The sequence below is a fragment of the Giraffa tippelskirchi genome, chromosome X (genome assembly GCF_054371585.1).
Source record: "Giraffa tippelskirchi isolate mGirTip1 chromosome X, T2T-mGirTip1v1.2.pri, whole genome shotgun sequence".
Taxonomy (NCBI): domain Eukaryota; kingdom Metazoa; phylum Chordata; class Mammalia; order Artiodactyla; family Giraffidae; genus Giraffa; species Giraffa tippelskirchi.
Genome location: NC_137289.1, coordinates 137,427,754 through 137,450,597, shown reverse-complemented (window position 1 = coordinate 137,450,597; position 22,844 = coordinate 137,427,754). Strand labels below are relative to the sequence as shown.

Here is a 22,844-nt window from a genome sequence, read left to right as displayed (position 1 = left end):
GGGAGAACAAAGCTTCCCGGGCCTGACCTTTTGCTCCGTGAGCTGGAAAGGGCAGCAGAGAAGCTGGAGGGAGGAGAGCTTCAGGCCCTGGAGAGAAAAAGACCTGGAGTTCGTTCTCACCATCGCAGGAGGACACGCATGCTCACCTGACGTGGGGCTGGACCCTCAGTTGACTTGGCCCACATGTGTCCTGAACATCATCCTTCTCCCCACCAATGATGTGTGTGTGTGTGTGATTTTCTCTAAGTTCCTCAAGAGATGCTGTGAAATATCAACAATCTCATTTGATTCATCTTAAAAATAATTATCAACTTGCAGGGAATGACACTTGAGAAGTATACAGAGGTACGGCAACCTGGGCCATCCATGGGGGAGTGGGAAGGTCGACAGTCACCTATCCAAAGACATTAATAGTGTGCGTCTGTGCATGTCACACACTTATAGTGATACACCTACTAAACCATGGTGGGTTAAGGCAGCAGAGCCAGGAAAATACTCATGAGCTTCTGTCACAGTTGCTCAGCACAGGCCATGGAACAGAGGGGAGGCTAGAGCGGCACCATGGGTGCCCGTACCCCCTCCTGTGTGGTGGGAGGACTTCCTTACTTGACTTAGAGAGCTGATCATCCTGGGAAATGCCGAGGTCATCCGACTCCCCTGACAGCTCCTTGATGAAGTTGGAAGGAAACATTCCAGTCTTTCCATTGAGAACACCTTCCCACCATCCTTCTTCTACCTGCACACATGTGAACAGAAGAACAGAGGCAGGACTCAGGTTAGACGTGGTGTTTCCCAGTTTTCTGTCCCATCTGTACAGGGCCAAGTGCAAAGCCCATGCAAGGAGAGCTGCGGGATCCAAAGCTTCCAAGGGAACAGGGAATGAGATGGCAGACCTCACAGAGCCTCGAGATTCAGGCACAGGAAGGGAGCTTAACCTAGGGACCATAAACGCAAGTGGAAAAGAATTAACACTTCATTTTCACTAACCTCCAACTGAAACTTGCCATTTCCTTTGATTGGGAATATAGGTAACATACCAGACTAAGAGAAGGACCTGTGATTTGACACCAATGAAATAATATTTTCATATCGCATCATAGATGCTGTGGGTATTTCAAGATATCATTTGCACTCATCACTACTTTGAAGTGGTGGTAGTTATCACAGCTGCTGGGAGACCTTGTTATTTAATGTATTAATAAGAAATTATTTATAACAAACAAGTACACATGGATTAATATACCAAAATGGCTCCCTTTGTAATCTTATGTGTTTTATGTGTGTGCATGCTCAGTCATATCTGACTCTTTGTGACCCCATGGACTGTAGCCCATCAGGCTCCTCTGTCCATGGGATTCCCCAGGCAAGAATACTGGAGTGGGTTATCATTTCCTCCTCCAGGGGATCTTCCTGACCCAGGGATCAAACTCGCGTCTCTTGTATCTCCTGCGTTGGCAGGTGGATTCTTTACCACTGTGCCATATGTGTTTTATATTATGCATATATTGCTAGTATTTAAAAACTGAGAATGGCTTTCCCAGATTACCAAACCTAACCAGACAGCCTAACAAAAACTGCTTAAGAATCTATGGAATAAGAACTTGATCAGGAGGTAGAAGGACTCTCTACAGGTTTCTGGAAGGTTTCAGATTACCCTGAGATGAACTGAGATGGGATGAAGGGAGGTAGGGAGGGTAGTCACACTGCAGTGATCTGGGTGGGAGAATGAAGGCTGGATCTGGGGAGGGGTGACAATGAACAAGGCATGGACAGATTTGAGGATCTATGAAGGATCCGCTGGTCTGCAGCAACCAACTAGCTGAGCCGAGAGAGAGAAGGGTTAAAAAAAAAAAAATCATCCTAAGATTCTGTGATGAAGCCACTAATAGAAGAGCAGAAGTGAGAATTGTGAACTGGCTTCTTGGAGGAAAATAACAGAGCATTTTGAGAACTAGGAAGTATTCAGTTACCAGTAATGGTGTGGTATACTAGAGAGAGACCCAGAAACTTTGAAAAAAAAATTAATCATGTGCACATATTACCTACTCAAATCAACAAATATAATTTAAAAGCTTAAATAATTAAAACAGAAAGGAAAATTAAGAGTCAAAAGCCCAGTTCAAATCATATTCTGAAACTTAGCAGTTGTGTGACTGTTCAGATTTCCTACCGACTGAACCCTGACTTTCCTATCTGTACAATGGCATGATGGGTACACTCGATGTGTTAGAAATAGATGTATTATGATTCTACACTAGGGGCTAGGGACACAGGACTGCACAGGGCATGTTCTTTTTTTTCCCCTCAAGAAGGTGACAATCAATCAAGGTAGAAAGGACATGTAGTTTAAAGATGGCGGAGGGTGGGAGCAACCAAAACCTAGCAAATGCAAGGTAAAGAGATAAGAAAACACCATGATTCAGCACAAACCAAATGTTTTACACAAAGTTGAGCTCATTGAGATCTGGGATGGTATAGGAAGACTTGGAGAAAAAAGGAATCAAAGTTAAGATTGGCCTTAAAGAGTAGAAATATCAGGTATAAGTAGGGGAAGGTAAGTGCGAGATATTCAGGGGGACGCTGACGGAGCCTCAGAATGGAGACAACCAGAATGGCATTTAGAGCATGTGTTAGGGAACTTCTGGGATATCTAGACTCACAGAGTGGACATTACATCTGCATGATCACAGAATCTTCAGGAAAGAGTCCAGACAACAGCACTTATGCGTGACTGTCCCTATTCAATACCAAATCACAGCATTTAACAGCATTTCCGCTGAACTCATTCCATGTTTCTATGTCAACTCTACTGATACGTATTATTCTTTCAAGGAGCTTTTTATAGGATTAGAATGGTTAGGAAGCTCTGCCATAACCCTGAATATAAACAGTTGCATGAGGTCCTTTGTGTTTGTCCTGAATAAGGAATCATAAAATGACCTTATTTCTCCCAGAAATCGCAGGGCAGGAGGGAGAGACCAAGGGCACGGGCCGCAAATGAGCAGCCCCTGTCGCCATCCCCAACAGCGCAGGGCAGCCGGGCCAATTCTGTTTGATTCACTTTGACAGTATCTAAAATGCTCCCGTTCCAGTAATAAGCGGCTCCAGCTTGAGATCCCTGAAGGAAGTGCTCCTGATGTGTGGGCTTGGCAGGCTGCCTGCTGGGAAAACAGGGGTGTCTTCACCTCACCACACCCCCATATGCCCACAGCCCTGTCACAGCACAGTCTGAAAGGAGTGGCCAAAAGGGAACTGGCAGACGCCTATCATTAGCCTTGCAGTGCAAAGAGAAGCAGACAATCAAACCACTGCTCATCGCCCAGGGGGGTAAACTTCCCATTCCAGGCGCCATGGAGGGCGTGTCTGTGTCCAGCAGCAGAGAGAGCTGCTCAGTGCTATTTCCTCCTACAGATACTGCTCTGGTTGTGAGATTCAGGCTGGAGATAGGAGACAAATGACCCCCACCCTCACATGATCCCTCTTCCCTGACATTCCAGTTCAACTTCCTGCAGCAAGATGAGGACACTGAAGCCCATGAGGATTACATTCATTCAATGAATGGTCGGATGGATAAATGAATGGATGGCATGGAAATCAACCAGGAGATATCCTCCATGGGGGCCTATGAAGCCCTGATTCCTCCACAAAAGGAATTTTCCCTTCTGTGAGGAGCAAAAGGGACCAGGAGACCCTATTGCCCGCTGTTCTTAATTAGGTAACATCACACTCAGGTCTGTGTGCCCCTCCCAATTTCACCAATATTTAATGAGCACCTATTTTGCATTGCCCTAGGACCTCGGGACAGATTCATCAGTGAACAAAACAAAGATTCCATCCTTGAGAATCTTCTACAACAAGAATGGAACATGCAGAGTCTGAACACCACCTGCTTAGAAATCAGGTTGCTTATGCTTATGTTTCTATATTTAAAGAGAGAAAGAAATGCATCCATTTGTAATAAAGTGAGGATTATGGATGTTACCAATGGCTTATGATTTCTTTCCCAAAGAAAGTAATCAAGTGGGACAGACACCGACCTTCTCTGCACCAACACACACGTATCAGCAGGCTTCTGCAGGCCTGGGCTTCTAGGCTGAGAACAAACCCCTTGTCCCTCTGAGACCAACCCTGCCAGCTCTGGAGCCCACGGCTGTGTCCCAGAGCTGGAAGCAGGGCAGCTTTACATGGCAGTGTTTGGGAAAGAAAGATGCAGTAAAACCACTTAGACCATTGTGTCTGTGGGCCCTGAAGTTCGTAAGTCTTCACAGTCACCAGCATTTAAGTGGGTTCAAAGCCCATGGAAGTAGTTTTCAGCTCTTAGCCCTGTTCCAAGTTGCAGAAGAGGCTGGGAGAATTATACCTCTATCTCCAGCTCCCCAACTTGTACAAACATTATCAACATTTTCAAGGCACTGAAGGGGATGCCTGGGAATACAGAGGTGACCTCAGTTACTCAGAACACAGGTGCACCAATTTTACTGTGCGTTGCTTCACTGTGCCTCACAGATACTGCATTTTTTTCAAACTGAAGGTGTGTGGCAATCCTGCCTCAAGCAAGTCTATCGACACCATTTTTCCCAATGGTATTTGCTCACTTTGTGTTTCTGTGTGACATTTTGGTAATTTTTGAATATTTCAAACTTTTTCAGTAGTATCATATTTGTTATACTGGTCTCTGGTGATCTTTGATGTTACTACTATGATCCAAAAGCTCACATGATGGTGAGCATTTTTTTTTTTTAGCAATTTAGACATCATACTATTACATACTTAATAGACTATAGGATAGCATAAACATAACTTTCATATGTACCGCAAATTGAAAAATTACTGTAACTCACTTTATTGCAATATTTGCTTTAGTGCAGTGGTCTAGAACCCAACCTGCAATGTCTCTGAGATATGCCTGTAGTTCCTACATCACTGTTGAAGTTTTCCCTCTCAACTGTACCAAGGAGGGGAACAACAGATTCACCAAGTCTGAAATCTACTTCAGGGTACAAGCAGCAAGACAAGAAAGGTCTGTTTAAGGGCTGCTATAGCTTTTCACATCCAGTTGCCCTTTGTTACCCAAACCTCAGTCAGAAGTACACCGGAGGGGACTTTCCCGGTAGTCTAGTGGCTAAGACTCCGTGCTTCCAATGTATGAGGCCCGGGTCAGGGAACTAGATCCCATATGCCACAGCTAAGAGTTTGCATGATGCAACTAAGATCCTGCATGCCACAACGAAGACTGAAGATCCAAGTGCCACAACTAAGGCATGCTGTGGCCAAATAAATAAATTTTTTTAAAAAGCCCACTGGAGAGGCGAGTGTGAAGGAGAAGGGAAGCATGGGGGAGGGCGAGGCTCACAGCAAATGGGTACTTGTGTTTCATTGTTTCAAGAGCTGCTTTGCCATTCTTTCCAGAAAGAAACATGGACAAGTCAAGCTCCAAGCAAAGGTCCACATCTCAAGATCACTCAAATTTTCATCAAAATTTATTCATACTTGGTAGGGTCTATGTTTCTGGGAATGTATCCATTTCTTCTAGCTTGGCCAATGTGTTGGCATATAACTGCTCATAACAGTCTCTTATGATCATCTATATTTCTGTGGTATCAGTTGTAACTTCTCTTTCACTTCTGGTTTATTTATTGGAGTTCTTTTTTCTGGGTGAGTCTAGCTAAACAGCTGTCTGTTTTATCTTTCCAAAAAACCAGGTCTGAGCTCCACTTATCTTCTCTATTGTCTTTTTAGACTCTACTTCATTTATTTCTGCTGATCTTTCTTATTTCTCTTCTTCTACTAACTCTGGAAATAGTTTATGCTTTTTCTTGTTCCTTGAAGGCTTTATGCTAAGTGAAATAAGAGAAACAATGCACAGCACAGTGAATATAATTAATAACACTGTATTGTGTTTTTGAAAATTGCTAGGAGAGTAGATCTTAAATGTTTTCATCACAAAAATACTGTAATTATGTGTAGTAATGGATGTTAACTAAACTCACTGGAGAGATCATTTTGCAATATATACATATATCAAATCATTTTGCTGTACACCTAACATTAGTACAGTTGTATGTCAATCATGTCTCAATTTTTAAAAAATTATTAAATAATTAAATGAGAATTTCAATAACAGTCATTTCTCCTACCTATGAGAGGTAGGGGGAAATATTTTAGAAAATTTGTTTAAGCTAGAAAAGCATCAAGATACTTTTTTACAAGTTTTTAAACTGAGATATAATTCATTTAAATGTACAGATCTTAATGGTACAAGTCAAACAGTTGTGATAAATGCATGCATACACCCATGTAACCCATACTTCTATTAACATACAGAGCATTTCTGTCGCTCCAAAAAATTTCTTTGTGTTCCTTCCCAGTCAATCTACCTCCAGGCAAACACTAATCTGATTTCTATCACCTATGATTGGTTTTGCCTTTTCTAAGAACTTTATATAAATGTGCTTAGACATGGTTTTACCTTTTGAATACTGCTGAAAAAAATACAAATTGTTTCTGGAAAACATTTTTTCTATTTGTGGAATTGGTGGGAAAAAAATATTTTTGAGGGAACCACTTTCTGAAGCCATAAATACCTACATTATTTTCTATTTTCACTGCTTTAAATAACCATACTTGTTGATCTGGGGACATGGAAAGCTGGTTGTGCCAACTATAAACAAGTGTTATCTAGGTTCTAAATGCCCAAATCAATATTTTCCCCAAATTGCTATGTCTCTTTGTCTGATTACCTCTCCGGGCAGGACCATATCAAGAGGAAGTTGATTTTTATCCCCTCCCCTTATTCTTCTAAGAACAAGCCTATTCCACATGAGAGGGGTACCTCAAAAGAAAAACCTATAGGGTAATGACTTAAGAAAATATATATGATACATATTTAAGACTTAAGCAAATGCTGTCCAATGAGAGAGAGCAATATATCCATGATTTTCCTGACAGTAGCAAGGGTTTCTGTACGGTTCTTACAGACATCCTTCAGCAATGCTTGCAAGTCCTGTCCTTCAAAACAGCTACATATCAGATCCTGTTAACAGCTGAACAACTTCAGTCAAGTTACTTAACCTCTCTGAGCCTTAGTTTCCTCAGCTACAAAACACAAATACTGATCACAACTTCCAGACAGTGATTTCTGTGATGACCAAATGAAATATCATGTATGAAGGTACTACTAGCACAGTGCCCTGGCATGTGGTAAATACCCTATAAACATCAGGTTCCCCATCTCATCCCACTGCCCTTCTCTTTAAGTGTAGAATGAAGGGTGGGGAACCTCTTGCCAGGGGAGCAGGGGCAAGTCTGGCTCTTACTTTTGTAAATAAAGCTTTATTGGAACACACACACACAAACTGGCTACAGGCTAGTCTAGACTGCATTAACCAGTCCGCCCCACTCCAGACAGAAATGTCACAACTGTGTACTTAAAAATGCCTACCAAGGATTTAGCCTGCTAGCTTTCCTTCTGGAAAGTGAAGTCCCATTAACTTCACAAGAACTTTTGTCCTCCCTGCAGACCACTGACTGCTCCCCAGCCAGGAGGCAGAAGCACTTTCCTGAGTGACCTTCACTTTGCCAGCCCCACTCATCCCTGGACCGCCCCACACTCTGCATTTCTCCTCTGGCCACACTGCAGAGACCCATCCGGGCTGAGCTGGTAACTTCGGCCAGAAGTGCTGTTGCCCTCACCAAGGGTCAGGGCCATGTCCACCCAGACCTGCTTCAGTCCACTGCTCTTCCTGCCAGCACACAATATGGTTAAAGAGTACAAAGTACGTAGGTTTGAAGACAAAAGGCTAGTGATGAGAAGGAATATGATCATAATTTGAAGGTTTAAAAACATGGTGCCAAATTAGGTATAGAAAAGACAACTAAAAGTTTGGGAGGTGAGGGAGTGCGGAATTTTAGAAGAATTATTAACCCTCATTGCTTCCCTGAAGTTGCCCTCAATCCACTTCAAGGAAGCCAGTGGTGGGACTTCCCTGGTCCAATATTTAAGACTCTGTGCTTCCAATGCAAGGGGCCTAGGTTTGATCCTTGGTTGGTGAACTAGGATCCTACATGCCACGTAGTGTAGCATTCCTACTTCCAAAAAGTTTAAAGAAACCAGTGGGGACAGTAGAGGATGCATCATGGATGCAGAGAAGGTGGAGCTCAAACCAACAAATGCATAGTTTAGGAAAACGCCCTGGCCCTAAGAGGCAGATGAATATACATTTTGATATTTTTAAGCTAAGATTACATGTTAAGATATACGTGTATCATTTTTTAGGATTCTCTACCTGCTTCAACTGTTCTCAAGAACTGGTCTATATATTCAAAATCCTCCTAGGAACTGTCTCTTGGGGGCAGAGGGGGAGTAGGGGCGTGTGTGTGCATAGCTTTGTACACTGTAGAATTAATCTATGAATCAATCTTCAATAAAAATATAATCTATATGCACATACACAATATGTTATCTTTCTCTTGACAAACAGATTGATACTATAGTATTGCAAAGCTATTACTATGGTCTTATCACAACCTGCTCCTGTGATTAAAGGAATTTTGTTTATTTGGGATTTTTTTAAATTAGTTTATTTATCTATTTTTAAACTTTACAATATTGTATTGGTTTTGCCATACATTGACATGAATCTGCCATGGGTGTACATGTGTTCTGTTTTCTGTCTTCAGTGGCATTAGACAGTAGCAACCTACTGGCATTTATATAACATCTGTTATAAGAGAAAAGGACAGACTTTATACGATACAGGGATAATGGCCCAGAATCTGCAATATTAGAATAAACTTCAAAAGTAGGGAAATTAACTTTTGGTGATATAATTTTAAAATACGAATTAAAAGGTAAATGTTTATGCTTTGTTTTACAGAAATAGCAGAGGCTACCCAGTTAGTTTTCCTTTTTCCTACTTGAGGCAAGACCAGGACAAAGTCTAGCACTGAACGGGCATAGATGGTAAAGAGGCTGGGCCCACAGAGGGTGGTGAAGCTCTTCTTCCAGGAAAAGAGAACACCAGCCCTGCAATCATTCCTCTCCCTTAGCAACCCTCACTTGGTTCCTCTGGAGTCAACAGACAGATGAGAATCAGCAATAATTCCAGAAATTTATTAAGAACTTTTATCTTGATTTGTATTTCTTACAGTACTATTACAACATTAAAGGGAAAACCATCTTCTATGGCAGAACCACTTCCAATTCTGGGGCCCTTTCTGTCTTCGATCACATGCATTGAGATAGATTTCAGACAACTATATTCAACTATTCCTAATGAATGCAATTTTGTGACTGATCTATTCATTTATTTTGAAAAAAAACCTTTTCATACTTCCATGTATTCATTTACTTATTCATCAAGCATTTACTAAAGTATGTGTTAGGTTTCAGGCACTATTCCATGTACTCTGAATATAAAGATAGATAAAAACCAGATTCCAGCTGTTGAAAAGCCCTCAGGTTAGTGGAATGTAACAGATAATTATAACACACAGTATTGTAATAAATATAAAGGCCTCTGTATTTACCATCTTAAAGGCTTCACAATCTTCTAACTGGATAATATACCTTAATTCTCACAACTATTCCCTTTCTTGATGATTTTTTCATTATCAGAAGCACTGCTGCAATTAACATGTTTAACATATTTTTTTCTGTAACCATTTTCCATGAATAAATTTCTAGGAGTAAGATTACTGAGTCAAAGGGTATTAATTCAGATTTTTTATAGCTCTTGATGCACCTTGCTAAACAGCATCAAACAAGGATCATAAAGATATACAAAGTCACCAGTTCTTCTAATCACTGCCAAGTCTCACCACTAAATATTTCTTTAGGATTTTCAAAAGGAGGCACCCCTTATTGTCTTAATTTGATTATTTAATTAGTAGCAGGTCAGAACACTTTCTCATGGCTAAGATTTTTATTTCCCTTTGTAGGATGTGTGTTTATAGCAGATCTATCCTTTATCATTATTATAATAGCTTCCTAATATATTTTCATATGTTACATATATAAAAACTTTTCAAATTTTTTCCTGTTTCCTGTTTTTCCTTTGTTTACTAAACGCACTTCAAATCATACCAAAATTTTAACTCTTTTTTTAAATTATTAGTCACAACCGTTTATTTTTTCCCCTGAAATTTCTTCCCTGGTTTCAGTCTTAAGAACTGTGCCCTTCTACCATTGGCACAAATGTTCTACTCTGCTGTCCATTCATTTTGCACTCATTCAGCTGTCAACAAATGTCTCCTATGTGTTGTGCTTGGCACCAGGAATAAAACATGATGAACGACATACTAATTCAAATGATCCAAAACTGGGAAATGGGCAAAAAGCAGGTTACTGCGTGTCCTCCCACACTGGGAACCCCACTGGTTGATTCTCTAGGGACAAGTATCTTTGCTTGACACACTGTTTACTTTTTATGAGGAGAGTTTACAACTGTGTTAGTGCAGATGCTAACTGCTAGAAGACCAAGAACAAAGTGAATGAGTCTTGTCAGATAACCAGGAAAATAACCTTTGGCCAGCAGAGAGAAAGAGATTCATCCCCTAGAAAAGATGACCTCAGAGGTTCCAGTCTCACTGCCCTGTAGGACGCGATGTAATTTCGCATCTAACTTAGCAATCTTACTCAAGTTTTTTTCTCTTTCAATCATTTATAAACACTTTGCTCTTTCACCATTCTCTTTGAGTCAGCCTTACCATCTTGCAGATGCCCTCATGAATGAGTTAAATAAACCTTTGATGCATGCTCCCTTTATGTTTATATGAGAGTCCAGAAATCTATCTGCTGGCATCAGCCCTGCCACTCCCACCCACGTCATACTTCACTTAACCTCCTCCTTGACTTCTGGTTTCCTAATTTGTTTGTTTGTTTGTTTTTTTTATAAATCGTGGGTTTCTGTAATGTCGAATGGTATGTAGGAAATGAAAGCAATTGGAAAACTATCACTATATACAGATACATATGTTGAATCAGGATGAATGATCAGATTCTAAGTGCGAAGCCCAGGATGCCCCTGCCTGAGGGAGTGGAGCCCCCAAATCCCGTGCCAGGGTCTGGTGGGACACCTCACCAGCAGGGCTGGCTGCAAGCAGCTGGGACCACGCAGGGACAAGGTAATGTAGGGCAGTGAGAGAACAAAGGTCTCCAGCCAGGTGGACCTAGCTTCAACCCTCAGCCCTGCCTCTTCTAGGGTTTCTCAAGCCTCTTTCTTTATCTACAAACTAAAGTGGTTATGAAGAGTCAATGGACCACTGTGTAAAGAAACTTATCATGCCCATCACATACTAGGTCTTCTATCAATGTCACTTGTTTCCTCCCCTCTGAATCCACAGTGCTCCCCATGACAAATACCGAATCCATCCTTTAAGGTGGACATGGTCACTCTGGATACTGAGAGTCTATGAGCACCTGAAGCAGAGGAGGAAAGCTATGGTACCGGGTTGGCATTAGCTAGCATGCAGTGAAGAAGATCACAGTTTCAAATGGTCCACATCTGCCCTCAGCAGGTTGGGAGGCACCCCTCTCTAGAGGAATCTCTTCTAGAAGACTCAACCGGATGATGTCCCCGGTCTCTTGAGTCCTAACATTCCCCACAGCAAGGCCAACTAGCCACAGGTGGGTTCTGACAGTCGGTGAGAGGCCCTGCACCCACCTGCCTGGCACACATACCTCTCCCACCACCTCTATGATGTCGCCGACTTTCAGCTCGAGCTCATCATCGTTCTGCGGCAGGTAGCTGAATGCCACCTGGCACCGGCGCCTCCGTCGCTCGCCTGCGTGGGAAAAGGAGAATATTCAGATCCAGCTCTGGTCTCAAAAATTGACTTTAAAGAGAGGCATCCTAGGCATGCAGGCAAATTAAGCTGACTTGTCTCAAATATGCTCTCTGGGACATGGCTAGAGGCATGGCAGCTCTGGTCTCTGAGAGAGAGGCAGGAGAAAGCAGAGCAATGCTTCTTGGTCTTTGAAAAGCTGCTGGGTCAGAAAGGCATGGATATGAGAAACGGATCTGGTGGTGCAGAAGGCAAAAGCCCACCCCTGAAGCGCTGGAGCACAGTGTTGCCTTAAACGGTTTTCCATGGACAGGGCTTTGTATTTGCTGCTGGTGACTTTTAATGAAAGCTGATGTGATACAGTGGAGGGAAAAGAATGGTCTGCTTCTAATGCTAACGAGGCAGAGGAAATTCTTCCCAAATGTGCAAAGGAAAAGATAAAGTATTCTGGCCTTTCTCTCACTAATCATCACCCTTTTAACATGCTGGAACTCAGGCTGATAAGCAAAGGCTGATTAGATTTCAGCCTACTCTTGGTACCATTTCAAATGCCCCACAGGGGATCAGCAAATCCACTTCGGTCCTCTTCTCTCTGTCCCAGAGGATCCATTAGCAGGCTCCCTGGCTGCTTACACAGAATCAATCCAGGAACATCAAGAGAAAAGCCAGGGCCACACTTTGCTTGACTGAAGGACACTCAAAGTCACACCATCTCACTCCCCTAGTGTGGCCCGACTGGGAGGTCCTGGTTCAAAGCTGTTCAAATACGGATACAACTACCCACGCAACAGACATGCACTGTAGGGAGAGAGAACACGCACGTGGTGTGTGTGATGGCGCTTAGGGGGCAGAGACAGACAGCAGAGGAGGCCTGAGCTGCAAAGAAGTGGACGGAGAGGGGAACCGAGACCAGCATTGCTCAGAAGTTTATCGCTCAAGGCTGACCACCTCACCTCATTCCTTCCTGCTGCCATGTGGCCTCGAACACCACAGGGATCAACGACTTCAAGGCCACACTTTTAGAAGTGCTTACATTATTTTTGGATACTGCTTACAGGCACTCCTTTCCTTTTCTAATCTTCCCTGAGACAGCCATTCCCCACAGGAGTGACCACTGGCTGCACTGAGACCCCCATGCAGTGTGATGTCATACAGAGGGGAGGCCTTGGCTACATCTGATGTGCTCACTGATTGATATTTATCACAAGTCAGTGGCCTAGTTTTCTCTGTTCCATTTTTTTTCTGCCTGAACCTCACTAAGGAAGAACAGAGCTGAACAAAGGGAAGAGGGCAGAAGTTGAGAACCAGCATGTCACCTAACCACGACTTTGGTGATAACGCGAAAACACTCCACCCCTTTGTGAGAAATCACAAGCTGCCTGGTCTCCGTAAGAACTAACACACAGCTCTCAAGCTGGTTCCCAGGTGCTAAGTATACTGTCTGTGGACAGAGCAGCCCCCAGCTCTCCTAGGAACAGAGGGCTCACCCAAATGGTTCTTCCCAGGCGGGAAGTCAGGAAGAGTCGTCTTGAGGACAAAGAACTCCACTGCTGTGACTCCCTTCATGGAGCAGTGGTTAAGAATCTGCCTGCCAATGCAGGGGACACAGGTTCGATCCCTGGTCTGGGATGATCCCACATGCTGCAAAGCAACTAAGCTCACATACCACAACTACTGAGCCCGTGCTCGAGAGCCTGGGAGCCACAATTACTGAGCCCCATGCTACTAGAGCTGCAACTAGCAAAAAGCCCATGCAGCAACAAAGAGCCAGCATAGCCAGAAATAAATAGAAATAAAAAATTTTTAAAAGAACTCCACTGCTTTCCCTGGCTTCCAACACAAAGGAAGGCAAATCAAGCCCTTCATAATACAGGATACAGATTTTCATTCGAGCCATGAGTCCAGATGACCAAATGATCATGGCATCATCCCCTACTCCCTGTGCCTCCGCTGCCCCCATCTACACCTCGTAAGATGAGGTTCTATAAATCATTAAGAGCTTTATTAGTTACATGTTATGTTCACAACAAACTCTGCAGATACAAAACTGAGCATGAAACAAGTAAATATGACAAATGTCTGACACCTGACAGTCATAACCACAGAGGTCACCTAAGTTGTGACCAAAGTGACTTTAAAATAACATCTGAAGACCTGTTGCTAGCTGAAGTCATAAAACTCAGTTATATGTAAATTTGTATCTTCACAGAATCCTTTGTAAAAAGTAGCATCTAACCCAATACTACATAAAGGGCGAAGGAGAGACAAGATTAACCCAGCAATCAGGACCTAGAACAGAATAGTATTTCTCTAGAGCCAAATCTTTCTATCGGACATTTGTAGAGCCCTGCCTGGAATCAGAAAGAAAAGCACACTAACTAATTTCTCTCTGCCAGGCTACTCAATATTTCTTAAAAGCTTCTAAGGTTATTCAGCTGGTGGCACAAAGACCTATAAAGCACACTGCCAACATACAAGAGCAAGAAAAGTGAGCCTGAAAAAATGACCCCCTCTGACACTAGGATTGTTTGTGATCTTTTCTAAAGCACCTCTGACACCCATCACCCTAACTTACCCTACCAATCACAGCAGTGAAAAAGTAAAGAGCCAGAATGAGCAACCATCTTGGAAATGAAGCAGCTGAGGCTCAGTGACTTACCCAAGGTCACCAAGCTATCAAGTGGCAGTGTCTCCTTGCCTGAGTTCAGAGCTCTTACTCCAATGCTGGATGAACCAATTCAGGTCACATCTCCACCCAAGTTCTCTGCAATCTGTACTTAACTGCTTCCCACAACATTGCATAACACAGCCTGAGGGCTTTTCCACAGCTTTCTCATTACAGATAACTCCTCAACTCCTGCATGGCTGCTTTCCAGTCCTCAACTTCTGCAAATTACTGTTTCAATCTTGTTCGCCAGTTCCACCCAACCTAAAACTCAGCTCGGGGGGAATATTTGACATTAGGAGCCACTGTATCTTAGTGGCTTCTGTCCATATCAAATTAAAGGAAATTTAAGAATGTCATTTGCCATGTTTTCCTTTCCCTGGCATTTCACTAATGTTTACTAGTTGGCTTTGACCTTCCTCAAAGAGCTTTGCAGACAACAATGCCATTTCCTTTTAATAGCTAGTAGAAACTGGAGGGAAAAAATGTATGACTTGCCCAAGGCTGTGGTTTGGAATCCTTTCTTTCAATTTACCACCTCCACACTCACAGCCTGGTCCACAGGCAAGTTTTAATACACTTCTACTGCATGTGTGTTTTTTAACTCTTTATATATAATTGAAAGAAGTTTTATGAACATACAAGCAAAGGTACGGGGGCACACGGCTTACTAAAAAATTATGACTAAGGCAGACTTCACAAGGCATACTTGACATGTCTCTACTTTACTGCCATATTATATGATGGCCACAAAATCCAAATGCATGAACATGCACTCATTTAGAGGAACACAGGCAAACACAGGTAGCAAGGCAGGTACCCTCAACTCCCTCATTAGATCTCATAACCACCTTCCATTCATGACCATCTGCTTAATAAAACAGTAACAGCTAACACGTATTGAGCACTTACTGTGTGCCAGAAACTACTAAGCAATTCATATGCATTAGCCCATCTAATCCTCTCGCTGAACCTTGAGGGGACATCCTGAACCTTCCCTTTTACAGACAAGGAGACCAAGGAGGCACACAGAGACTATTTTACCAGAGGTCTCACAGCTAGAAAGTACTAGAAGGGCCTGGGATTTTGAGTCAGGATATGCAGCTCCAGAGACTGCCTCCCCTGTCTGACTGTTCTCAAGAAGAATTCCCGTCCATGAGTCTTGAGATTGCAGAAAGGACTCACTGGACTAACATGGTCCATGGTTAAGATGTGAAACCAGGAAGTGACAAACCACAAGTCAGGAGCATTGCCTTACAGCTGCTGAGGACTGGGGCCCATATTTTAATGAACTAAAACTGCTTGGATGGGGAGGAAATGTCATATATTCACATTCTCTAAAAATGAAATAGCAGAAACTACAAAAGGTGCCAAGATCAAGTGTCAGAAACAGCACACACATCTATACTTTAGGGCTTTCCGGGGTCTTACGACGTGTGAAAACTTTACTAGGTCAGTTCATTCAATGACCACAAAAATATAACAACAAATAGTTCAGTGGCTGAAAAAAGCCTTTGGGTCAACTGAAAACTTTCAATACTCATACAGTCTATTTTTTTTTATATGCCACATCCTCCTTGACAGAACAAGAGTATAACTACGAGGGTTTAAATCACTTGATATTTTCAAGAAACTCACTAACTTAAATCAAGGAAATCCTCACCACATGCCTAGAGAATGCAGCAGTATCCTGACACTGTTTTACAAAAGAGAAAACATTTATAAAATCAAAGAGAAACATCATAAGAAGCGCCTAATTCTTAGGGTCACTTCTGGCATTTTCTCCAGATAAGGCCTGGGGTCCACCTGTGTCAAAACTTTCACATGCAGGGCAGACCAACAGAACTATACTCTCTGAGGTTGAGTCCAGGGGCTTGCATTTAAACCTGACTCTGCAAGTGACACTGCCTACAAAAATCTAAACCTCAACAATGCATCAGAGCCACCAATTACAGGTGACCAAAGGAAAATCCCTTGTGGGGAGAAAACACTCTCCCTTTGGAGGATGCTAACCAGTAGTTCCAAATCTTGGCTGTCCCCTGAAATCGCCTGCTTCATAGTTTCAAGTTTTAGGAAATTTCCCATAACTTCCTAAACAACAGCCCCTAAGGAACTAGGTCTCCAGAGAAAAACGACTTCTTCCAGGGCTTCCAGGGCTGGAGCAAAGAAAATACAAAGTAAGACTGGAATATGTGGCTATGACAAAATGAATGAAGCGCTCACACTAAGCCTTGATGGGTAATTTCAAAAGGACACAAAGATGAGCTTGATGGGGCTTCTACTGGCCAAATATGGGACAATTACACCATGTACTGAAGAATTCATTCATTTCAAAAAAACTCATGAGCCCATCATGATAGATTCACTAGGTAGCTAGGCTCATAGATAGATGGGTAAGATTATACAGGTAAGGATGGGCCATGAGGGCAAAGCTCTTCTTTAGAAAGAACGTCATCTAATACATGTAGAAATGACAGCAACTGACAATCACTATCTTACAACCATCATGGCAACTGATTCTGACAATTATCAAGGTATCTAAAACCAAGGGGTGAAATCTTGTTGGGGATTAGGATATCTAGAGAGTCTCAAAGTATCTCCCCCAAGATTCATTGATTACGAAAGGAAATAGTCCCCACAGTATGGAAGAACCTGGAAAACATGGTCTCAAAGTCCATGTCATCAGTGATGGGACTAACTGACATCAGGTGCTGCCTCCTTATGTGATATGCGAAGAAGGGCTTAAGATTGCCTACAGAATACTCCCACCCAAAATGTTTAGATGAAATCTGACAGTGAAGAAACATGCAAATCCAAATCCTGTAAATCCAAAATGAGGGACAGTTGACAAAAAGCGACCTGGTTTTATTTTTAAAAAGTCTTTTCAAGTTCAGTATCACATAAAACTTTTTAAAGGTTAGAGGACTGTTCTAGACTTTGAAACAGTAAAGAGATTTAACAACTAAATATAATGCAATTCTTAACTGAATTCATGGTTTCTTTTAAAGGTTATAAGGGACGTTATTGGAAGAAATGGGGAAGTTTCGATATGGACAACCTGTATGCAGGTCAGGAAGCAACAGTTAGAACTGGACGTGGAACAACAGACTGGTTCCAAATAGGAAAAGGAGTACATCAAGGCTGTATATTGCCATCCCGCTTATTTAACTTATATGCAGAGTACATCATGAGAAATGCTGGGCTGGATGAAGCACAAACTGGAATCAAGATTGCCGGGAGAAATATCAATAACCTCAGATATGCAGATGACACCACCCTTATGGCAGAAAGTGAAGAAGAACTAAAGAGCCTCTTGATGAAGGTGAAAGAGGAGAGTGAAAAAGTTGGCTTAAAGCTCAACATTCAGAAAACTAAGATCACGGCATCTGGTCCCATCACTTCGTGGCAGATAGATGGGGAAACAGTGGAAACAGTGGCTGACTTTATTTTTCTGGGCTCCAAAATCACTGCAGATGGTGACTGCAGCCATGAAATTAAAAGACGCTTACTCCTTGGAAGGAAAGTTATGACCAACCTAGAGAACATATTGAAAAGCAGAGACATTACTCTGTCAACAAAGGTCCGTCTAGTCAAGGCTATGGTTTTTCCAGTGGTCATGTATGGATGTGAGAGTTGGACTACAAAGAAAGCTGAGTGCCGAAGAATTGATGCTTTTGAACTTGGGTGTTGGAGAAGACTCTTGAGAGTCCCTTGGATTGCAAGGAGATCCAACCAGTCCATCCTAAAGGAGATCAGTCCTGGGTGTTGATTGGTAGGACTGATGTTGAAGCTGGAACTTCAATACTTTGGCCACCTGATGTGAAGAGCTGACTCATTTCAAAAGACCCTGATGCTGGGAAAGATTGAGGGCAGGAGGAGAAGGGGACGACAGAGGATGAGATGGTTGGATGGCATCACCGACTCAATGGATATGGGTTTGGGTGGACTCGGGAGTTGGTGATGGACAGGGAGGCCTGGCATGCTGTGGTTCATGGGGTCGCAAAGAGTCAGACATGACTGAGCCACTGAACTGAACTGAACTGAATAATAGACAATAGCATTACATTAATGCTACATTTCCTGAGTGTTAATTCTATTGCAATTACATAGGAGAAAGTCCTTGTTCTGAAGTATTTAGGGATGAAGGGTCTTGATATTTGTAATGTACTTTCAAATTGTTTAAGAAAGAAAATGAAAGATGTGCACATGTGTGTGTATACACATACATATAGACATGTATGAATGCACACAGACATACAGTGAGAGAAAGAGAGAAAGCCAATGTAGCAATGTTAACAAAAGGTGAATCTAAATGGATGTTCATTGTACTATTGTTACAACTTCCCTGTATATTTGAAATTTTTCTAAATAAAATATTTAGGCAGAAAAGAAAAAAAAAAAAAAAGGATGCCTGGGCCCCACCCCTAGATTCTCTGAAGTCACTGGTCTGGGGTGCAGCCTGGGCATGTGAATTTTAGGAACTCGTCAGGTGATTCTAACATACAGCCAGGATTTAAAGACATCTAGACAGGTCAGTTGTCAAAAAATAAATGGGGGATTCCCTGGTGGTCCATTGGATAAGAATCCACCTGCCAGTGCAGGGGACACAGGTTCAACCTTTGGTCTGGGAAGACCCCACATGCACAGAGCAACTATGTCTATGGCCCACAACTACTGGCCCTATGTTCTAGAGCTTGGAAGCTACAACATGAGAATGCACAACAATGAGAAGCCCGCGCACTGCAATGAAGAGTAGCCCGTGCTCGCCACAACTAGAGAAAAGCACATGCAAAGCAATGAAGACCCTGTACAACCAAAAATAAACTATTTTTAAAAATCAGTAGGACTCTTCCAGACCATGCTATTTAGGTCCTATGTTCAGTTTCTCCCAAAAGGGCAAAAAAAAATTGTATTTATTTGGCAATGTCATCCTAACACATAACCCAGGTGAATGCTGTTGTGCTGGGTTTCTATTTCACAGGCCTTTGGGACTGTTGTACTAAGCAGTTTCTTGCTCTGGAAATGTGTTCCTGGGGGCCAGGGGATGGAAAAGAAGGTAGTCTCTGCTATAATTAATTAGTGAACACTGCCAGGGTTGCAGCAATTCCGCAAGTAACTGAGCAGCATTCTGGATTCTTGAAGAAGCTATTTTTTGAGTCAGAAACATCAATTTATGCAAGGGGTCAGGTTTACTATTTCAGGACAGAAAAACAATACAAAGTGAAATAAATAAAAGTGGAGAATCACCCATTTTACTCAGGACACCCAGTGGATTCTGGGAGCAAGGGAAGAGAAAGCTGAATGACTGACTTTGTGGACCCAGCATCAAACCCTGTCCTGGAAAAATTCCCACGCATCCCCCTGTTTCCAGTGGAATGTAACTCAGAGGAAGAGAAGGCTACTTCAGAGGCTGATGGCATGCCGAGAGAAAAGGAACTCATGGGTCTTTATTTACAAATGACTCTTGGCTGTGGCTGGACTGTCACAGTGGAAATGTACAGTATTTAATCAACCAGCCCTGTTTGGTCCCTGGAGATGAGCCTGCTTGATCCTCAAAGTGATGCGTATAATCAACATCTTTGCATGGCAGAAAACAGAAAATCCAATTGCCTACTCCTTCAAAGGCAAGGTTCATCTGAAAAGAGGTTAGAGCTAAGCCAGTGCTCATTTCCTCCCAAGTCTCACAAGAATGCAGGAGGGAAGTGCAGAACCAAGAGGGAATCAGCGAGTAGGGCCTCTGGGCCACGGAGACAGGGTTGGGATGTGAAGTCAAAAGTTACATAAGGAAAATCAACCACATCTTGGCAGAGATGAAGGAAATAAACACTGACTAGGTATCTGCTATGTGCCAAGAACCCTGTTAGGTATGTCATGTGTATCCCCTCTAGTCCTCGCACCAACACTATGAGGTTAGGGGTGCTTGCCCCATCTTGACAAATGGGCACAGAATGCCTGGATGACTGCATGAGGCCCATGAGTAAAATAAGCTGTGGTCTGCGGGCCTCTTCTTCCACCAACCCCAAATAATACCAGGAAGGCAGATCAGGAGTGTATTTCTGGGGGACTTTGTACACCAAGCAAAGGATGAGGACTTTTATTTTGTGAGATCCTGCCCAGGGAAGTGACCAGAACATGTGAGAAGGACAGTGATCTGGGGAGAAGTGCCTGGTGCCAGGGGTATGCAGGACAGCTTGGGGGAAGAAGCCTAGAAGCAAACAGAGAGCCCAACAGAACACAAAGAGAGAAAGTCTGAAAAACACACAGAATCAGATATCCAGGGAAGGAAAGGTAGATCCACAGAATCATCATCAGGTGATATGTGTCTCTGTTGACCCCTCTGGAGGCCAATGACCCTTTCCTGTTTGTCTTTGATCTCCAGTACCTAGCTCAGTGTCTATTCAAGCAGACACACAATCCATTCTTCATGAATGAATGAACTGATGAGTACCTAGTCCACATTCTGTCTGTGAGTCATCAGTTTTGTGAACACAAATTCCCAGTCAGAGGAGCACTGAAGCAGGATCAGAAAGGTAGAGGGAAAGAGTTAAAGACTCAACCTGATTTTAAGCAGGGCACCCACCAATGTGTGTTTAAAAGCCAATTCCAAAATGGTAAAGTTGGTATATTTTATGTTATGTACATTTCACCAATTTTAAAAAAAGCCAGTGGCAGGGATGGGAAGATTCTGGTGACCCTTGTAGTCTTGCCACTGTGCTGAAGGTGTCTCACTCTCCACCAATGTTGTAGTCTGAAGCATCTGTGATGTTAAACAGTGTCTGTGATAATCTTAACTGCTCTCTTCTCCCAAGTTTATGGTCAACTGTCAATTATACCTAATGCGAGAATGGGACTAGATCCAAACAAGAAATGATGTATATTTGATTTTAAATGTAATCCTCTTTAAGACTGGAAATAGTTGTTTTCAGTATGCAGAGATATATGTGTAAACATGTCCAGGGCAGCATTGCTTCTAACATGTACAGAGCCCCACACAGGAAACATCCTGAATGTCTTCTGCAAAGGAACAGCTCCATTAATCATGGTTTACCCAGGCCTTGGGAAATGCAGCAGCCAATTAAACTAGACAAGCAGCTCTGCATGTATTGATGTGTAATAGGTGCCCACTGTACATTAAAAGACCAAATTACATAATACCTATACGATCCCAACACTGCAAACACATGCACACACAGACTACCACCTCCCTCCCTCCTTAACCCCCATCGTGGTCTCTTTTATTTACTCCTGTTACCCAGAACCTATCAAGAGTATGGACTCAACAAATGCTTATTAATCAATAAATGGATTCATTCACTCAACTGATACATGAGAGCCTAATATAATTAAATGAGTGAGAGAAGGAGAGCGTGTGTGCATGAATACCCTTGTATAGGCGCAGAAGATGGTATGGAAGGGGACACACACACTCTCTGCCATGAGAGTTCCTTCTCTAGGTTCTCCTAACAACTATTGCTTTTCTATAACACTGCCTACACCCCACTGTATTTGCAATATCTCTGAGCATCAGTGGGTATGTTTTTCTCCACGCCTTCAGCTCTGACACCTCTCAGCTCTTTCATGCACACCTTTTCCAACAAATGCAACTCCTTTACCAACATCCACGTGTGCCTCATGACAGTTCTGTGGATGCCATCTCATCATGAATGCCCACTCACCATCAACATGTGAGCTCAGGTAGCAAGTATCTTGAAACAGGGGGAGGGACACAAATCCCTGATCTAGACCTTCCCTCAGTGCCGGGAGCCAGCTCACGAGATCCCCACCCATGACAGAGTCATGAGGAGAAGGACTGACGAGCAGAGCAACTCAGGCCTCAGGGATTCTCGAGAGGCTGTCTCAGCGCTCACCTTAAAAATGAGATCTCTCTTTCTGACGCTTGCTATAATAAACCTCTTCTTATTTGCTGTGACTTAGGCAAAAGGCTTTTCCTGATTCCCTACTAAAAAAGATCATTCTGAAACCTCATATCAACAAGGCCCCTGAACGGTAGCACCCTAAATAAAATTATCTGGGATATAGAGTATGCTGCTCTAAATTCCTTTTGCTAACATATTGGTTTGTTTAATAAATGTACCTGTGCCTTTGGAGCTAATGTGCATGACTGTTCCTTAATAATAAAACAGCATTGAGAGCCTCCGCACAGAAAGCCCCTATGGGCACAAAACCCTTCGCAGGAAAAAAGGGCTTGTTAGGAAATATAAGAAATATTGCTTTATGAAACTGTTACTTAGTCTATATTTACTCACTATGTTTTTACTCTTAACATATTTAGCCTATATAATGAAAACATAATAGTTAGAGATTTATATAAATAAAAATTTAGCTTTAATACAAATAATAAGACAATTGTTGATTTAACTGATGATTCTTAGTT

At 42.5% G+C, this 22,844-nt stretch overlaps 1 protein-coding gene across 11 annotated transcripts in view; it reads right to left on the bottom strand.

The window, feature by feature from the left end:
- SH3KBP1 (SH3 domain containing kinase binding protein 1) overlaps positions 1-22,844 on the bottom strand; it is a 350,398-nt gene that overhangs the window by 167,923 nt on the left and 159,631 nt on the right. For 7 of the 11 annotated variants that reach the window (XM_081566027.1, XM_081566033.1, XM_081566029.1 and 4 more), the window contains 2 exons: positions 11,681-11,784; positions 607-736 (listed from right to left, as the gene is read on the bottom strand). In XM_081566027.1, the coding sequence (XP_081422153.1) occupies positions 607-736; positions 11,681-11,784 (234 nt within the window). Of the gene's footprint in view, positions 1-27; positions 88-606; positions 737-11,680; positions 11,785-22,844 lie in introns of all 11 variants that reach the window. The other 4 variants (XM_081566026.1, XM_081566037.1, XM_081566030.1 and 1 more) reach the window with 1 other exon arrangement.